Source organism: Schistosoma mansoni, chromosome W (assembly GCF_000237925.1).
Source record: "Schistosoma mansoni strain Puerto Rico chromosome W, complete genome".
Taxonomy (NCBI): Eukaryota; Metazoa; Platyhelminthes; class Trematoda; order Strigeidida; family Schistosomatidae; genus Schistosoma; species Schistosoma mansoni.
The window spans coordinates 12411515-12431806 of record NC_031502.1 but is presented as its reverse complement, the minus strand read 5'-3'; the positions used below and the strand labels follow the sequence as shown (position 1 = coordinate 12431806).

The window sequence follows — 20292 nt, the reverse complement described above, 5'->3', positions numbered from 1 at the left end:
ATTTTCTGTTTTGGAAGACAAGAAAAATGAGGGCATATTAGGTGCAAATTTGTCATTAAGTAATTTGAAAACTGTAATCAAGTCACCTCTGATTCTTCTATATGACAGCGGGAATAGGTTTAGCTTGGTCAGTCTAGTACCATACGGGAGCTTCGCTATTCCGGGAATCAGCCTAGTTGCTGTTCTCTGAACCCTTTCCAAGAGTTCACTGTCTTTTTTTAGGCAGGGGCTAGCTGCTTGTATGCAGTACTCAAGTTTAGGGCGTACGAACACTGTATACAAAGTCAGAAACGTTTTAGGGTCAAGATGCCTAAAAGCCCTGCGTATGGACCATAAAGTCCTAAAACCTTTGGCGGCCATTGCACGGCAGTGTGCAGTAGTCTTTAAGTCTTGACTAACGATGACGCCTAAGTCATTGTGTGCCTGAACAATAGGTAACTCAGTGTTATTCATCGTGTATGTATCTGTACCCTGGTGGCCAATATGCATCACAATACACTTGGAAGTGTTTATCGGCAATTGCCAGTGATGATGCCACGGATGTTCTAGTTTTACAACTAGCTACCAGTAGCACCTTCTATATTCGATCGTTCCCAGTCAGATAGAAATCAGAAGTCAGACGAGAAGAGGCAGGAAAGATATATTTGATTCGTTACCAATATATCGAGGACCTTTTCTATAAGCTGGCTAATGAAACGTAGGAGCTGTGTCCCACGCCGTGTTGCAACGTGATCTGGTACGGATGCATGACCGAAAGCCTTCAGTTAAACAAGTCCACTTAGACAACATGGTCAGCATCCAATGTCGAACACTTAATGAGCTATTGATTTTGGGGAATTATTTACAGCTACAGATCACTCCCCCCCCCTAGTGAGGTAGTGATGCCCCTAAGACGTGACCAGCCAGAAGTTTAAACCCAACGAGTTTGTCGTTGGTAAACACTCTTCTGATAGCTTGCTTCGTTTAGCAGCGTCTGGTCGTCTTTCCTTAATCTATGGGACCAAAATGTACAACATAGCAACAAAGAAATATAGTACAATGAAAATTTCGGTTCCTTGCGAAACTTCGTCGTTCTTTTCCAGCCGTCCTGGAAAAGAGGAAAAATAAAACGTGTGAGTGCATGTCGAAAATACACTCGTACTTGCGTAAGGACACAAGATGAGCGGAAAAAAATAAACTGATACACTTACAAACAGCGTAAAAGCTATCGGAAAAAAAGGTTTTTTTGGGTTTTTTTTATATATAAAAAAATATATATATACGCTCAAGAAAAATAAAAATGTTTTGTTTTTTTTGTTTTGTTTTTTATATAAATAAACAAAATGAGCATATTAAAAAAAACTTTTTATAATAAACTATGAAAGGGTAATTCAAGATAAAGCTTATGTCCTACGTGCAATATTCGTTAAGATGTTCTGGAAATCTCGCTCGTCTTCCAGAACGCGTTGTTTTAGGTTTATCTATCGACGTTGACGAAGTATCAAGTTGTGTGTCGGCTGTCGTGTAGGGTACTACGAGTGTAGTAGCTGTGTCGTTTGCTTGTACCGAAGGAAAATCGACGTAGCTAGGGTTTCCTTCTAAGTACGCTGCTTTGAGTCGATCGATACTGATGCTATCGTTCGTACCGTTCTTATCGACTACATAGTGCTTAGGTTCGCGTTGAAGAACTTTGAAGGGTCCTTCGTATGCTGATTCGAGGGGTCGTCGATGTGAGTCTCGACGAACGAAGACGTGTGTACTATGTCGTAAGTCGGGTTGAACGAAAACATCAGTTGATTGAGGTCGAGTGTGAGCAGGTTTAACTGAACGCATAACGTTTGAAAGCCCACTCGTGTAAGAGTTTAGATCCATGTTCAATGAAGAAGCTGAAGGATCCACGAATTCTCCTGGGAGTCGGAGTGTCGTTCCGTAAACGAGTTGAGATGCCGTGTATCCAATGTCAGCTTTCACTGCATTGCGGATACCTAGCAAGACGAGTGGAAGAGCGTCTGTCCACTGTGAAACGTTTGAAGCTGATAATGAAGCTTTTAGTTGTCGATGAAAACGTTCTACCGACCCGTTTGCTTGTGGGTGGTAGGCGGTCGTTCGGAAGCGCGTGATTCCTAATAGTGAGGTCAGACAACGGAAAAGTCCAGATTCGAACTGGCGTCCGCGGTCTGTAGTGATGGTTGAAGGGCAGCCGAAATTTGCTACCCATCGTTCGACGAAAGCGCAGGCCACGGTTTCAGCAGTAATGTCCTTAATCAGTACTGCTTCTGGCCATCGAGTAAAACGGTCTACGCATGTTAGGAGATATGAGTATCCGTTCGAGTCGGGTAAGGGTCCTACCAAATCTAGATGGACGTGGTCGAAACGAGCGTCAGGGGTTTTGAAAGAGCCTAAGGGACATTTGTTGTGTCTTATGACCTTAGATTTCTGACAGCTTACACAGGAGCGTGCCCACTCCCTCACGTCTTTATTCATGCCAGGCCAAAAAAAGCGTTCGGCTATAAGTTTGACTGTTGCACGAGCACCTGGATGAGAAAGATTGTGCAACGTATTGAAGACGTTGCGTCGATAATGTTTTGGTACTATTGGACGATCCCTACCTGTAGATGTGTCACAGAGTAAGGTTTCCTTACCTGTTCCCATCTGCTTAATACTTAGTTTAAGAGTTGTCGAGGATAACTCATGCTAAAGATCAATGTCTTCTTTCTGAAGCTGAGCGAGTTTAAGAAGGTCGATTCCTTGGAAACTGTTCAAGGAACTTATTCGAGACAAAGCGTCTGCGACTACATTGTTTGCTCCAGAAATGTGTTATGTCTGAAGTAAACTGCGAAATGTAGTCGAGTTGTCGAGACTCTCGCGGTGAGTTCTTGTCTGAAGATGAACTTAAAGAGAAGGTAAGAGGTTTATGATCGGTAAAAAGCGTGAATTCTCTTCCTTCGATGGAATGTTGGAAATGCCATACAGCACGATACATAGCTAGGAGTTCCCTACCGAAAGTACTGTACCTAGATTCCGTGTCTAACAACCGTCTGGAGAAAAATCCTAAAGGTTGCCAATAGTTGTTAACCCATTGTTGTAAGACTGCTCCGATTGCTGAGTCGGATGCGTCTACGGCGATACTAATGGGCGCTTGAGTGTCCTGATGAGCAAGCAGGGTTGCTTTAGCGATGTGTTCCTTAACTGTGGAGAATGCTTTACGGGCTATGTCGTCTAAACTAATTGATTTTGCATTTCCACGAAGCTGATCGGTTAACGGTTTCATAAGGGATGCGCATTTGGGTATGAACCGTCTATAGAAACTTACGAGTCCGTTAAAAGTTCGTAAGTGCTTGATCGTGGTCGGTTCTGGGTAATCCAGAATGGCCGCCACTTTGCTTCTAAGGGGTCGGATGCCTTGGGCATCAATAGTGTGTCCTAAGAAGTCTAAGCAGTTAGTTCCGATTTGGCATTTCTGAATGTTGACAGTAATGCCATACCTTTGGAGTCGATCGAAAACAATGTCCAGATGTTTGAGATGTGATTCTCTGTCCGGACTTGCTATTAGACAGTCATCAACATACGCATGTACGAAGTTCAGACCTCGGAAGACATCGTCGATAAACCTTTGGAAGGTTTGAGCTGCATTTCTTAAACCAAAAGGCATTCGCAAGAATTCGTAAAGACCGAAGGGAGTGATGATGGCTGTTTTAGGAATGTCGTCAGGTGCCATCGGGATTTAGTTATAAGCTTTAACCAAGTCGATTTTCGAAAAGACAGTCGTACCTTTCAAGGTAGCTGTCAAATCGTGAATATGAGGCAGCGGGTAACGATCGGGAATGGTTTTTGCATTCAGACGCCGATAATCACCAGTTGGCCGCCAATCATTGCTGTCCTTTTTAGGGACCATGTGCAATGGGGATGCCCATGGACTATTCGATGGTCGAATTATCCCTAGGTCCATCATGTGGTTGAATTCGTTTTTAGCTAACCTAAGCTTCTCGGGAGCGAGTCTTCGGGCTTTCGAAAATACAGGTGGTCCTGTAGTCGAGATGTGATGTGTAACATTGCTGGTTACACAAGGCAATTTCGATTGCGATTGGTGTATCCCGGGGTATTTGTCGAGTACTGATTGGTACGAGGGGTCTACGGTGTGCTTAATCGTGACTGGGGATAACCTGCAACCAGAACAAGGAGTTACGCAAACAGATAGTTTAGTGTTTTCATCTATTAACCTTCTTGAGCGTGTGTTGATGAGTAGATTGTGGTGTTGTAACAGGTCTATACCAATGATTGGCATAGAGACATCCGCAACCACGAAGATCCAGTGGATGGGTTTGCGTAAACCCACGTTAAGGTAGACGTACCTTTTACCGTAAGTAGCGATCGGTTTTCCGTTTGCCGCCTGTAAACTTAAAACAGACTCGCGAAGTCTGTCGTCGGGATTTGCTGGAAGAACGCTAACTTCTGCGCCAGTGTCGACGAGGTAGCGAACTTTCGTAGTCACATCCGTGACGTATAACAGACGGCTGTGTTCGCCGGCTACGGTTGCCGTTAACGCGTGCCGGCCGGGAAGTTTCCCGAAATCTTATTCGTGTCAGTCGCCTTTGACTTCGGGTAATTGCAGGGCTTCCTGCAATTTCTAGAAGATTTACCGTACTGGTTGTGATACCAGCACCAGTCGGGGTTGTCTGTCTCTCGCGGTTGAGAGACTGATCTCTTGCGTGAAACGCTCCTACGTGAGGATTTTGACCGACTACGGTCATTACGAACTCTAAGATATCTTGTAAGCGTGTGACATAGTTCGGCCATGTCAGTCGAGGTCGATTGGGGTTTTTCTTTGATGGAAAAAGCCTCGGCCTTAGAAAATTTGGTGATTTCCAAGATTCGATCGGCAGATGCAGCTAGTTCATCTATGGCATTGTTTTGAAATGAAACAAGCACTGCCTGCACCTGTTGAGGGAGTTTAGACAAGAAAAGTTGTCGAAATAGGCCATCATCGAAAGTTCGTTGGCCGATGACTTCTCTCATTCTAAGCAACATGTCCGTCGCAGTACCATGTTGCAAGTCGATATTGTTCAGGAGTTGGTTTAACCGTTGTCGATCAGTTAGGTCTCCTCGTTTTAAAATCGATAGCTTAAGCGTTTCGTAAGGTTCGGGAACATCACTAGTAAACATACTAGGTGTTACGTACCTGTTAAACTCGCGCGGTAACGCCTTAACTACCGCGAGGAAACGTGTGCGCGAGTCCGTGATTCCGTGCATGCAAAAATCGGCTTCTGCATAGCAGAACCAGGACTCGATATTGTCGGGCCGAAATGGCGTTAACTGAATCGAAATAGGGGAATAGACTTTAACTTAAAAACTTTGGGTGAGTGTTCCGTCATAGTAATATAGATAACGAAAAATGTCTAATTAAAATATATCCGAGAAAAAAAAAATTCGCGAAAAAAGTATATCACAATATATAAAATTCAAATAAAGAATAACAATGAATAATAATATTCAAAAATGGAACAGACTCACAGTATATTGATTTGGTGTACCAGATCACGTCGGGTTCACCACTGAGGATACCACGGATGTTCTAGTTTTACAACTAGCTACCAGTAGCACCTTCTATATTCGATCGTTCCCAGTCAGATAGAAATCAGAAGTCAGACGAGAAGAGGCAGGAAAGATATATTTGATTCGTTACCAATGTATCGAGGACCTTTTCTATAAGCTGGCTAATGAAACGTAGGAGCTGTGTCCCACGCCGTGTTGCAACGTGATCTGGTACGGATGCATGACCGAAAGCCTTCAGTTAAACAAGTCCACTTAGACAACATGGTCAGCATCCAATGTCGAACACTTAATGAGCTATTGATTTTGGGGAATTATTTACAGCTACACCAGGTTTGGGACCATTCAGATAATCTCTCCAGGTCATTTTGAAGTTCTGAGCTATCGCCCTTGCTTTGTATCGCTCTCCATATCTTGACATCATCAGCATAGAGTAAGACCGATGACGATAGTAGACGAGGGAGATCATTTACGTACAGGAGGAATAACACTGGCCCTAAAACTGTACCCTGGGGGACTCCACTAAGCACAGTTTCCCAGCTAGACAACTTAGAGTTCACCCTTACTCTTTGTTGACGCCCAACTAGGAAGTCTTTTATCCACATCAATAGATTGCCTCTAATCCCGACATTCCTTAGCTTATATAACAGCCGGTTATGCGGAACTTTGTCGAAAGCTTTGCTGAAATCGATGTAAGCTACGTCTATTGGTAATTTTTGGTCCTTAAGAGCGCACCAGCTTTCACGAGCGACTAATAAGTTTGTGAGACAAGAGTAACCTGTTCTAAAACCATGCTGCTTTTCGGAGAGGATCCGGTTTTCATCGAGATACTTTAACAGTTCCTTCCGAATAATCTTTTCTAAAATTTTAACAACCACACTAGTTGGGCTAATTGGTCGGTAATTCTCAGGCTTATGTTTTGTACCTGTTTTGAAGACTGGACTTACTATGGCGTTCTTCCAGTCTTTTGGTAGACGACCCTGGGTTACGGATAGATTAAAACATACACTTAAAGGGTTCGCAACGAAGTTAGCTAATTCCTTTAGTAACCTAGGATGCAGTTCATCGGGTCCAGTGGATTTACCTATGTCAAGCTTAACTAGCAGACCAAAGACATCGAGTTCTTTAATGGTTACGCTGTCCAATGCTTGTGTGGGGGGATTTTTATGGACTGGTGAGAAGGGTGTTTCTATGGTGTATACATCGCTAAAGTATTTAGAGAATACTTGAGCTTTGCCAAAGTCATCCTCCACTAGTGATATGGCAGTACTGTCTCCCCATAGTGAAGGAACATTTCTTCTTTTTGTTCTTTGGTTTATATACGAATACAAGCGTTTAGGGCATTCTATGGATTCCCTAACGATTTTCTCTTCGTACAGCTTTCTGGCCTTACGGAGGGTTGAGGCACAGGTATTTCGAGCCTTTTGATACTGAGATTTTGCCTCGTCTGTCCCCAGTAACCTAAATCTGTCCCACATTTTCCTTCTTTTACGGAGAAGGATGCGAACCTCCCTACTGAACCACGGTGGGGAGTTTCTCGGTCTCTTAGGTGTAGTCCAAGGGATGTGGGGGGCGGTAACTTTCAAGTATAAATTCCGGAATACGTCCCAAGCCGTTTCGATTGATGACTCTGGGTCTATTGTTCAATCTACTGATGATGCTGATTTCATGATGTCTGGTATGTTTGCTTTCCAGACGTTAGGTCTGGATTGAGCTGAAGCGTACTCGTGATCGACAGTTATATGGAAGTCAAAGCTTAAAACTGCATGATTACTTTTGCCTAGGGGTGGCATGTAATCCAGGTTTGCAACATCATCCTCATAATGAGTCAATATAAGATCTAGTAAGGATGATGCAGAACCCGGGTCGTACCTAGTTGCTTCCTTCACGTGTTGCACTAGGGCACATGTGATTACCGCGTCAACTAGTTCCTGTTCGAAGGAGTTTGCTGACGATTCAGTCCGAAGATTTCCCCAGTCCACCATGGGTGCATTGAAGTCCCCTAAGATTAGACATCGATCACTTCGTGATAAAGTGTTGAGACTGCTTAGCAGGACCTCGTTTGCCTCACAGCTTGGACTGCGATAGATCAAACTAAGTAGTAACTCTTGTCCCCTGCATTTCAGGCGGCAGCAAACTAATTCATACGTCCCACTCTCATGGGATACACTGTCGATAATGGTGAATGGAGTAGCATTCCTAATGAATAGAGCTACTCCCCCTCCTTTACGCGTTTGTATTCTATCGGCCCTTACTAATGTAAAACCCTCGAAATCAAGTTCCCTACTATCTATAGACGGCGTCAGCCATGTTTCTGTGACTGCGATTATGTCTGGCCTAGTTGAGTCAATCTGTACACCTAGTTCCGGTAGCTTATTTAGTAAGCTCCGGGCGTTGGTATAACAGATCCGTAGCCTATTTAGGTGGCCTCGTGCTTCACCCAGAGTGGCTTCGGCATCATCCTCTATCGAAGCTTCACAACCCGAAAATTTACAATTTTCAGGTCTTTTTCGCCAGCGTCTAATCTGAGCTGTAGTTCCTTTTCGGCTTCCCGTCTTTTAACACGGTCCGCCAACGGTAAGTCCTTACGGAGAAAAACTCCTGAACCCTTTAATTTGTGTCCATTTTCTAAGATTAAGTCGCGTTCGTTTGGGGATTTGAAAACGACTTTGAATAGTCTAGACTGATTTGGTTTCAGATTCGCTAGATTTCCTGGTCTATACACCTTTAGCAAGGTGACTCCGGGGATATTTTTGGGCATAACTTGGTTGAGTAGTTGTTTTATCAACACAATGTCATGCTCAAAACGAGCTTTCGGTTCTAAGCTGTCACTCTCCTTGACTCTATGGAGAATGACTGATCTGTCGCTGTGATCAGACCTCGGCTTGTCGACCCTTTTGGTGGGGGTATGACTTCCTTTTACGTCATTTTGGCGTTTTTTTCTTACGACCCGTACCCAATCGCCAACGTTCTTTGGAGTGGTAACCACAGTCGCGTCAGGCGTACTGTGGGATTCCGGAAGGTTCAGGACGACTTGGGAGATTGGGTCATCTTTCTCGCTGAAAACCGATCGAGCCTTGCGGTTTCGGCTTCCTGAAGTTCCCTTCTGGGTACCATTTTTGATACGAGGGACAGAAGAGACTTTTTTGCGCGAGTTTCTGGTTGTGACAGACCTCTTTGGAGGATGTTCTTCCTCCTTTGTAGAGTGTGGGTCGGCAGTTTTAGGACTCACTTGGGCCTGCCTTGTGTCAATCTGCGTGTCGACAGATTGAGTTCTGACTGATGTATCCCGACCGCGCTTGCCGAGACACTTTTTTGCGGCATTTACTATTGAGATGGCCTCGGTTAGCAGGCTATTTGCATCCAAACAGCACTGTTGACATAGCCATACGCACCCATTTTTACTGAACCGCTTGAAAGCTGCAGGTGTTAGATTCGTGCAAACTTCGTGGTACCAACCTTTACACTCATCGCACTGCATGCCGCTATCAACAGGATATCGACATCCTGGGCGGTGGCAAATGCTTTTGTTGCATCTTCCAGTCATTTTAGGATGCGAAAGTGAGTGTTGACTACAAGTAGAAAAAACTATAAATAGTTAGGACCAAAGTACTAACAGACACAACAGAAAAACAAAGGTACTCTGGAGTACCGACAATAAAACTATTTAGGATACCAAAAATGATACTCTAATAGAATACTTTAACTGAAAGAAATTCAATCAAAGTATAAAACAGTAGTCTTGATACGTTAATAACGATCAAAACAATAGAATTTACTCAACGAGGAAAAATACCACTGTCCTTTTTAAATAGCGCGCGCAATTTTTTTTTTAAAGTGGAAATAAACGCGAAAAAAAGGGGAATAAAGCGGACGAAAGCGTAAATAAAGGGGAAATGTCGCTTTTTCGCCTGCACATGAGGGACAGATTTGTAAGCACACAACATGATTTTTATCCTTCATTCCTATTACAGATGGCCATGTTGACGCGTTTAATGGATGATGATCCTAAAACCTCCATGCGATATCTTCTGTCCTACATCATGAAACCTGAAGTCGCCATTAATTTCACGCAACTTGGTACTTCATCAAAACGAGCGATTCAGAAGTGCCGGTTTTATGGCTGCGTACGAAGTAAGATAAATAAGGTTTTTAAACTTCAGGTGCACTTACTAATCGATCCCTGTCGTCATCTGTCACTGAGAAAGACCTTGCGAAACTATATGACATGGCTACACAAAGTTATTTTCACGACATGAGAGACAAAGTACAGAAGCGTCGTCGACGGAAGAAAGAACACGTACGTACGACTTTAAAGTGATTATTGTTTTCCCGTTATCTATAGGTAGAGTCTTCCGTGTTCAAGGATATAACCGTAAGTTCAGCTTCAAGTACCTCGTTGTGCAAAACAAGTTTCCTAGATATAGTAACGTTCTTCTTCATTACATTTTAGAATTCACAAGAATTATTTGAGTCTCCATAGTCCAAAAGGCCTGATGGAAAGAAACAATACGTGAAATATCTGGTCCGTGACAATTGCAATTACATCAGGAACATTGATGCTCTACCATCTGCCAAGTGCTCATGACGTTGTACAATAATAAGCTTTTTGTTTTCAAGAAAAATTTGGAACTTATACCATATATTACGTACATTACATTATTCGTGTGCTGTGTTGTGGGAATGAAGGTGAACACAGGAGGCGGTTGGGGTAAATACAGAGGCGTTTTAAAAGTGGGCGCTTAATTACATCGGTGTGCATGTAGTAGAAAAGTAGACAATTCGTCGGATATTTAGGGTGAAAATCGGAAATTCGTCGGATATTTAAGGTAAAAGTCGGCAATTTAGCGACATTTGAAAAACAGAGCGACAGAAAGGGGAAATTTCGCTTTATTTCCCCTTTATTGGTTGTATGGGGATGAACGTGGGTGTTAGTAGTTGTTTATAAATTGTAATTGAGAGTCAAACTATTCATGAATCTTGTAATGGTAATAATAATCATTCCATGCGACGTTCCTAATGGGAGTTTGCTTTTCTATTGCAGGGCAACAAAGAGTAAACGCACTGGAAATAGAGGAAGGAGCCCTACGCGATCTGAACGAGCAGAACAATGAATAAAACTATTTTGTTGAAAGTTTCCCCTTTTGCACTCAACCATGTCTTTCAATTTTAAAAATATATCTGTTGTACCAGTACATTGTGTTCTTACTTCAACGGCACTTACCGGTCCTCACTGTAGTGTTGTTGTTTCAGATCGCTCCTGCTTCAAAGTGAACGTCAATATATAACGTGCTACATTACGATATGAACTATCAATATACAGCCGTAAACAGTTTAATCCATGATAAGTATCATCGTTGTTAACTGGACTGATATGTTATTACGTAATGTGAGAGAGAAAAATTATGTTAGTAACAATTGGCGTTGATAGGTTTTTCTGTCCGCTCTCTGAATTTATACAGAAACTGTGTAGAACATTACTGTAGGTGCCGCATAAGTTAGCCAAATACTCTTCTTAAGTAAAGCGATGCGTGTTTGTTATGAGCATGGTAACTAAAACATGTAGATAATACTATTTTACGATGTCTCGTATAGGGTTAAAATATAAATTTCTGTTAACAGAATCCGAAATCACTGACTAAATCATAAACAAAGTGTTAATGCATGTTGACGAGTAATCGCTAAATAGTGGTTACCAGTTATTTCATTATTGTATGTAAACAGTATTATGAACGTTGTAATTGGATTTTTCTCAAATTTCATATAACTAAAGTTTGTGAGTCCCTTCGTTTGGTGCCTGAAGTCTGTTTGTTAATACCGAATAACTAGATGAAATTGTAGGAAGGTTAGAAAATGAAGAGCACTGTTTACAGCAAGTAAAACACTTACAGGTACATCCTATCAATTGCTATTTCATTTACTTATGGAATTTGATACTGATAACGAAGTTTAATCTTTTCTTTCACGATTGATTTGTTGTTTTTCAGAATTGCATTGAGCAAGCTATCCATACATTTTGTTAGACAACTTATGACTTCTGTCAACTAATTGAAAGGCTCAAATCTTTGTAATAATCAAGTCTATGCAGGTGAACAACTTGGCGAATTTCTTAATATGGAAGTTTATGCGGAGAAACAATTCACACATTGACGATAACTGTGTTTTGTATTGACTACTACCGCGTTTATTCATCTAATAAGTTATCTAAATATAATAACTGTAGCTTTTCGCACTTTAAATCTTTTTAGTATGTGTATAGTCTAGTTCGGCACTAATACTACTTTCATAATAGACATTGTCCGATAACAGTAAATTTATCGTTTGATTGCCTAGTCTGTAAGACCTTACGTGAAAATCGCATCACTATCTATACTGACCCATCGTATCGCGACAAATAACAATACTTAGTACTTCTGAAGAACACATTTATGCTTGGTATGGAATAATATATTTAATGTGAATATAAATAAGTTAAACATAATGAGCGCGTCTGCAACACTGAGTCATGCCATTCGATTGAATGAATATCTCCACGTTCACCACTCACGACCTTCTCCAAGTGTTACATCTTTTTAGTTATTATATGCTTGACTCCGGAGACCATGTGATTAGGAAACAATACCACTCCAATTATTCATCCGGATATACTGATCGTAAATAGGACTGCGCTATTTAAAAAGGACAGTGGTATTTTTCCTCGTTGAGTAAATTCTATTGTTTTGATCGTTATTAACGTATCAAGACTACTGTTTTTATACTTTGATTGAATTTCTTTCAGTTAAAGTATTCTATTAGAGTATCATCTTTGGTATCCTAAATAGTTTTATCGTCGGTACTCCAGAGTACCTTTTTCTTTTTTTCCATTGTGTCTGTTAGTACTTTGGTCCTAACTGTTTATAGTTTTTTTTTTCTACTTATAGTCAACACTCACTTTCGCATCTTAAAATGACTGGAAGATGCAACAAAAGCATTTGCCACCGCCCAGGATGTCGATATCCTGTTGATAGCGGCATGCAGTGCGATGAGTGCAAAGGTTGGTACCACGAAGTTTGCACGAATCTAACACCTGCAGCTTTCAAGCGGTTTAGTAAAAATGGATGTGTATGGCTATGTCAACAGTGCTGTTTGGATGCAAATAGCCTGCTAACCGAGGCCATTTCAATAGTAAATGCCGCAAAAAAGTGTCTCGGCAAGCGCGGTCGGGATACATCAGTCAGAACTCAATCTGTCGACACGCAGATTGACACAAGGCAGGCCCAAGTGAGTCCTAAAACTGCCGACCCACACCCTACTAAGGAGGAAGAACATCCTCCAAAGAGGACTGTTACAACCAGAAACTCGCGCAAAAAAGTCTCTTCTGTCCCTCGTATCAAAAATGGTACCCAGAAGGGAACTTCAGGAAGCCGAAACCGCAAGGCTCGATCGGTTTTCAGCGAGAAAGGTGACCCGATCTCCCAAGTCGTCCTGAACCTTCCGGAATCCCACAGTACGCCTGACGCGACTGTGGTTACCACTCCAAAGAACGTTGGCGATTGGGTACGGGTCGTAAGAAAAAAACGCCAAAATGACGTAAAAGGAAGTCATACCCCCACCAAAAGGGTCGACAAGCCGAGGTCTGATCACAGCGACAGATCAGTCATTCTCCATAGAGTCAAGGAGAGTGACAACTTAGAACCGAATGCTCGTTTTGAGCATGACATTGTGTTGATAAAACAACTACTCAACCAAGTTATGCCCAAAAATATCCCCGGAGTCACCTTGCTAAAGGTGTATAGATTAGGAAATCTAGCGCATCTGAAACCAAATCAGTCTAGACTACTCAAAGTCGTTTTCAAAACCTCAAACGAACGCGACTTAATCTTAGAAAATGGACACAAATTAAAGGGTTCAGGAGTTTTTCTCCGTAAGGACTTACCGTTGGCGGACCGTGTTAAAAGACGGGAAGCCGAAAAGGAACTACAGCTCAGATTAGACGCTGGCGAAAAAGACCTGAAAATTGTAAATTTTCGGGTTGTGAGGCTTCGACAGAGGATGATGCCGAAGCCACTCTGGGTGAAGCACGAGGCCACCTAAATAGGCTTCGGATCTGTTATACCAACGCCCGGAGCTTACTAAATAAGCTACCGGAACTAGGTGTACAGATTGACTCAACTAGGCCAGACATAATCGCAGTCACAGAAACATGGCTGACGCCGTCTATAGATAGTAGGGAACTTGATTTCGAGGGTTTTACATTAGTAAGGGCCGATAGAATACAAACGCGTAAAGGAGGGGGAGTAGCTCTATTCATTAGGAATGCTACTCCATTCACCATTATCGACAGTGTATCCCATGAGAGTGGGACGTATGAATTAGTTTGCTGCCGCCTGAAATGCAGGGGACAAGAGTTACTACTTAGTTTGATCTATCGCAGTCCAAGCTGTGAGGCAAACGAGGTCCTGCTAAGCAGTCTCAACACTTTATCACGAAGTAATCGATGTCTAATCTTAGGGGACTTCAATGCACCCATGGTGGACTGGGGAAATCTTCGGACTGAATCGTCAGCAAACTCCTTCGAACAGGAACTAGTTGATGCGATAATCACTTGTGCTCTAGTGCAACACGTGAAGGAAGCAACTAGGTACGACCCGGGTTCTGCATCATCCTTACTAGATCTTATATTGACTCATTATGAGGATGATGTTGCAAACCTGGATTACATGCCACCCCTAGGCAAAAGTGATCATGCAGTTTTAAGCTTTGACTTCCATATAACTGTCGATCACGAGTACGCTTCAGCTCAATCCAGACCTAACGTCTGGAAAGCAAACATACCAGACATCATGAAATCAGCATCATTAGTAGATTGGAAATTAGATCCAGAGTCATCAATCGAAACGGCTTGGGACGTATTCCGGAATTTATACTTAAAAGTTACCACCCCCCACATCCCTTGGACTACACCTAAGAGACCGAGAAACTCCCCACCGTGGTTCAGTAGGGAGGTTCGCATCCTTCTCCGTAAAAGAAGGAAAATGTGGGACAGATTTAGGTTACTGGGGACTGACGAGGCGAAATCTCAGTATCAAAAGGCTCGAAATACCTGTGCCTCGACCCTCCGTAAGGCCAGAAAGCTGTACGAAGAGAAAATCGTAAGGGAATCCATAGAATGCCCTAAACGCTTGTATTCGTATATAAACCAAAGGACAAAAAGAAGAAGAAATGTTCCTTCATTATGGGGAGACAGTACTGCCACATCACTAGTGGAGGATGACTTTGGCAAAGCCCAAGTATTCTCTAAATACTTTAGCGATGTATACACCATAGAAACACCCTTCTCACCAGTCCATGAAAATCCACCCACACAAGCACTGGACAGCGTAACCATTGAAGAACTCGATGTTTTTGGTCTGCTAGTTAAGCTTGACATAGGTAAATCCACTGGACCCGATGAACTGCATCCTAGGTTACTAAAGGAATTGGCTAACTTTGTTGCGAACCCTTTAAGTGTATGTTTTAATCTATCCGTAACCCAGGGTCGTCTACCAAAAGACTGGAAGAACGCCATAGTAAGTCCAGTCTTCAAAACAGGTACAAAACATAAGCCTGAGAATTACCGACCAATTAGCCTAACTAGTGTGGTTGTTAAAATCTTAGAAAAGATTATTCGGAAGGAACTGTTAAAGTATCTCGATGAAAACCGGATCCTCTCCGAAAAGCAGCATGGTTTTAGAACAGGTTACTCTTGTCTCACAAACTTATTAGTCGCTCGTGAAAGCTGGTGCGCTCTTAAGGACCAAAAATTACCAATAGACGTAGCTTACATCGATTTCAGCAAAGCTTTCGACAAAGTTCCGCATAACCGGCTGTTATATAAGCTAAGGAATGTCGGGATTAGAGGCAATCTATTGATGTGGATAAAAGACTTCCTAGTTGGGCGTCAACAAAGAGTAAGGGTGAACTCTAAGTTGTCTAGCTGGGAAACTGTGCTTAGTGGAGTCCCCCAGGGTACAGTTTTAGGGCCAGTGTTATTCCTCCTGTACGTAAATGATCTCCCTCGTCTACTATCGTCATCGGTCTTACTCTATGCTGATGATGTCAGGATATGGAGAGCGATACAAAGCAAGGGCGATAGCTCAGAACTTCAAAATGACCTGGAGAGATTATCTGAATGGTCCCAAACCTGGCAATTGCCGATAAACACTTCCAAGTGTATTGTGATGCATATTGGCCATCAGGGTACAGATACATACACGATGAATAACACTGAGTTACCTATTGTTCAGGCACACAATGACTTAGGCGTCATCGTTAGTCAAGACTTAAAGACTACTGCACACTGCCGTGCAATAGCCGCCAAAGGTTTTAGGACTTTATGGTCCATACGCAGGGCTTTTAGGCATCTTGACGCTAAAACGTTTCTGACTTTGTATACAGTGTTCGTACGCCCTAAACTTGAGTACTGTATACAAGCAGCTAACCCCTGCCTAAAAAAAGACAGTGAACTCTTGGAAAGAGTTCAGAGAACAGCAACTAGGCTGATTCCCGGAATAGCGAAGCTCCCGTATGGTACTAGACTGACCAAGCTAAACCTATTCCCGCTGTCATATAGAAGAATCAGAGGTGACTTGATTATAGTTTTCAAATTGCTAAATGACAAATTTGCACCTGATATGCCCTCATTTTTCTTGTCTTCCAAAACAGAAAATCTACGAGGACACTCCAAAAAAGTTCACAAGCCCAGAACGAATTACTTGTCAGCTGACTACCGACTTTCCCATCGAATAATCAACGAGTGGAATTCATTACCTCAGCACGTGGTTGAGGCTCCATCCGTCGACTCCTTCAAAAGAAAGTTGGATCAGCTGAGAGACCATCATTGCCAGGACTAACACAGGCCACCAAGCCTCCTGTCCTTTCCAAACTGAAACTGAAGAGAAATGTTTGAGAAATGGCAGTCTTACCTAGTTATTGATTTTTGAGTGATAATTGTCTACTTTTTTTCTCCACCACCATGGCGAAGTGTTCACCATATTTTTCAACTATCTGTTGTTTATGGATTTTCTGGCTTCTTTGAATTCGTATATACCCTTCACTCCGTTTGGGTAATGATGCTGTTGTATTATAATGGAAGTTATGCGTGTTATTTAACTTCCATCGGCTGCATGGTCTAAGTATGTGATGAGCTAATTAGTTTATTTATTTCGTAGTTGATTAGGCTTACCTGTAAGAGTTGGTCTTTTTACATATGTCAGTAGTATATGACGACAAGGATATCGACAAGTCATAAATGTTCGACAACTGCACTCGCAAGTGCCTGCATCTAGTTCATAACACCACAAAACTGTATTTAGATCGCATGTCCTTCAGCAGTTTACTTTCGCCGTGAATGTTATGCGTACGGGTGGTCTGAAAAGGGATGGAATTATGCATCCAAACATTTTGGAACTCCCTAAACACACCATCGAATTCAATCCAGTTTCCAAAACGCCTGCTAAGTATTATGCGTTGAAACGCCTCACTTAAGTCGACCGAAATGTCTCTGGAACATAAATCACTACAAACATTACTCGCTAATTACTAAAAAACAGCTATTTCATGCGATAATACTTCAGTAACTGAAGAAAGGACTACAAACATTTAAGAATTACGGGTTACTCGCCATGTCGTCTTAATTCTTGCAGAAAACAACGATTCACACAAATTCAGAGTATCTTTTAATGATAATTTATACTGAATACGCAGTTTCGTGGACCCCTACAAATTTTAAACAAGGAGAGTGAGATTCAGTAGAGTAATTGGCATCTCTGGTCAAGTTACGAAGCAACAAAAGAGCCAAATTGTACACTACAAAACAGAGTAAGCTAAACAAACGCTTTTGGCATTGATTTTGCGAATTTACTACAGCCAAAAACGACGCAAATACGAGAAAACCTGATATTCGTGGAACCCAGAGGACAACCAACCGACCCTCAACAAATCAAATACGGAATGACCGCCTCGTGTCAGGCCGTTCAAGGTCGCAAAAAGGAAACGGCGGGCAGGTTTGAAAACGCACTGACTTATTTACCTTGCCGTCTACAACGCCTCTTATTTTCAGCCAGGAAGTGTTTACCAGTTATACAATCACTAAAAATTGGGTCAATTTGAAGGATTACTGGGTAGGAATAGATTTTTGGATTATCTACTTAGTTTGGTATTCATATAAATACGAAGTACATCACTAGGCACAATAAGTGTAGTACGTCTTGATAAATTTTGTAGAAAACCTATATATTAGGTTATTATCTACTTGTTCGTGTTTACATAACGGCATTTTATCAGCTGTTCGCTTATGGCGTACTACACTTTGGTCACTTCAGAAAAACGGGTTTAAAACATGGTCGATCCTACAAGCACACGAACGTCCCAATATTACGGTCATATTTCACTTATAAGCTCCCTATGATGAGTTGGAAGGATATCACTCTGAGTAATGAATAATTAGGTTCAAACAATCTTGGTACGTAAATTTGTGTTCACTCAGTAAGCCTGATAAGCTAAAGTTGGCTCCTTAAATGGATTATTCTAGACATGTCCTGTTAATGGTTCAGGTGTGGAAATAATTTAAAGTTACATATTTAAGTACCTGTACAACTTCAGTTTTGAAATGTTAGAAAGTTCACTATTCATCTTAAAAACCAAGATGTAATCCTGATCTAGAAAGACTTCCAAGATTCTGACTTAGTGATTTGATCTCTAGTCGTCCGTTTCTTTGAACAGAACTGCAACAGGCTTGTTAAACCGTAATGTTGGTGTAGAATTCCAGTCTACTAGGGTGATACATTAGTCGAGGTAGTAAATTTGGACAAACGTTATGTCAGGCCATTGAAGCACGTAGCAAAAACCTTAAAGAATTTACAGTGAGTTAGATCAGTAATCTGCAAAGTCACTTGCTGATCGTAGTCATTAATATGCTAGTAGGTGAAGTCCATTAAAAACAGCTTAAATACGTTCACAAGGTTATGAATACACTTTTTATTCACATTATCCATATCGTGAAAATACTTATTACTATGTGTACGTTTTTGTGTTCAGTTTAGTACTATGCCTGTCGGTTAGATCTGTGCAAAACCTAACGCCTGAAAGTAATGCAATTTTGTACGAATTATAAGATTTTTTCGTAGAGTTAGTCTCATGAATAGTATAGAAGAAATTTTGCGTCATTTAAGAAAATGTGACTTAGTAATTTAACGTATTTCTGTTTTAGAAGTCTGAGGATTATCCAGTAGCAAGATAATTCACTTCGTGTTTGAGTATCTCACTCCAAAACAATGAATATCTTACCAAAAAAAAGGTAATGCTTTTTTTATATGCCATTGCTTAACAGATGGCATGTTTTGAAAAAAGAGAACATTGCTCGGGTGAGGTCAGATGAGGCAAAATATGAGGAGGAGCGAAGAAAAATTGAACTTAAAGCACAGCTCGCTGTAAGGCACCTCAGAATCTTCGATTGACTTTGTACGTTTAGGATCAGGAAGCACGAATAGATTATTTAAGAAGGCAAAAAAGTAACCTAACATCTGGCTCGGGATCAGATGGGTTCCAGATAACTCTAACAAAAGATAGTGTCGTAAGTTGCGGATCGCAATAATCGGATAGCCAAAAGCTGGATGTCTCACAAGGAAACGCAGAATACGAAAGCGAAAAGAAGATCGAACAGGAGAAGAAAGAGAAAACAGTTGGGATTTTGACCTATTTAGGCCAAACTGTTCTTGATGCTGCCGGTGAAAAGCCGTGGTATGATGTGCACCCTCGAACCCATCAGCATCATGAAAGCGAACGAAAAAAGTAAGCGCTATGGCATTTGGTGATCAATCAATAGAAACAAAGAAGAACTGGAAATAAAGAAGAAAACGTTGGCTGACCCATTAACAGAAATGAAGAAGGTTGAGGAGATGTTCAAACGCAGTAAGGAACTAAAAAGACAGAGCGAAGCAGCTGAACTCGAACGTGCCAGTGCTTGCATTCATGCTATGCCAAACTTATTTCCTGATGACATAATGGTACCAAAGTGCCCATACAAAGAGGTTTGTTTAGGTTTAGTTCTACTTTGCTGTTTCTAAGCTTATATATTCATGCAATTGGTGAGTTAATCTATGTCATTTTGCTGTCAGCAGGAACTGGAAACTATCATCATGATGTAAATAGCTGCTTTTAGCCATTGGTATTTATCTACAGCATGGAAGACGATTGAAAGTATTGTTTCGTTGGTTACGAAGGCTCAATGTGCTCTGCATTGCAATCGATAACTGGTTTGATAACTTAAATTTCAGTAGCAGTAATTTTTAGCCAACGGTCAGTTAATCTAAGGACTCAACTACTGGATCGCTTGAGGCACTTCGGATTTGGAAGCTAAGTAGTATATCAAACCACAAAACTCAATGCTTGGTCAACTAAGCCATCATTTGCAGTAGTTGTTAAGTAAAACACTAAAACGCTGTACATTACACTCATCGTTTAAAGTAAATGAGTCGGGAACAAAGCAGGACAGCCACAGACATCCACGCATTTTGTAAATCATGTAAATTCCAATGATGTTGGGATTTAGTACAGTTCTTATGCATTAGTGTAGGAAGTTTGGGCATGCTCGACGAAATTCCTGAATATTTCCATGGCGATGATATCGTTTATGCAAAATTTAGAGAAGTTATATATAAGAACTCTCGTCTAAATTAGAGCGAATAGTTTCACAGTATTTGAGCGCCGAGTTGATGTAAGACATTAAATAGGAATAATATATTT

The 20292-nt window shown here is 41.5% G+C and overlaps 1 protein-coding gene across 1 annotated transcript in view; it reads left to right on the top strand.

Annotated features, from left to right (window-relative positions):
• The first annotated feature begins 17561 nt into the window (after nucleotides 1-17561).
• The window catches only part of Smp_058780 (hypothetical protein), a 3941-nt gene continuing 1210 nt past the window's right edge, over nucleotides 17562-20292 (top strand). The window contains exons 1-6 of the mRNA XM_018788568.1: nucleotides 17562-17669; nucleotides 18761-18844; nucleotides 18878-18977; nucleotides 19019-19120; nucleotides 19157-19338; nucleotides 19373-19577. Of these exons, the coding sequence (XP_018654097.1) occupies nucleotides 18822-18844; nucleotides 18878-18977; nucleotides 19019-19120; nucleotides 19157-19338; nucleotides 19373-19577 (612 nt within the window). The 5' untranslated portion in view covers nucleotides 17562-17669; nucleotides 18761-18821. The remainder of the gene's footprint in view (nucleotides 17670-18760; nucleotides 18845-18877; nucleotides 18978-19018; nucleotides 19121-19156; nucleotides 19339-19372; nucleotides 19578-20292) is intronic.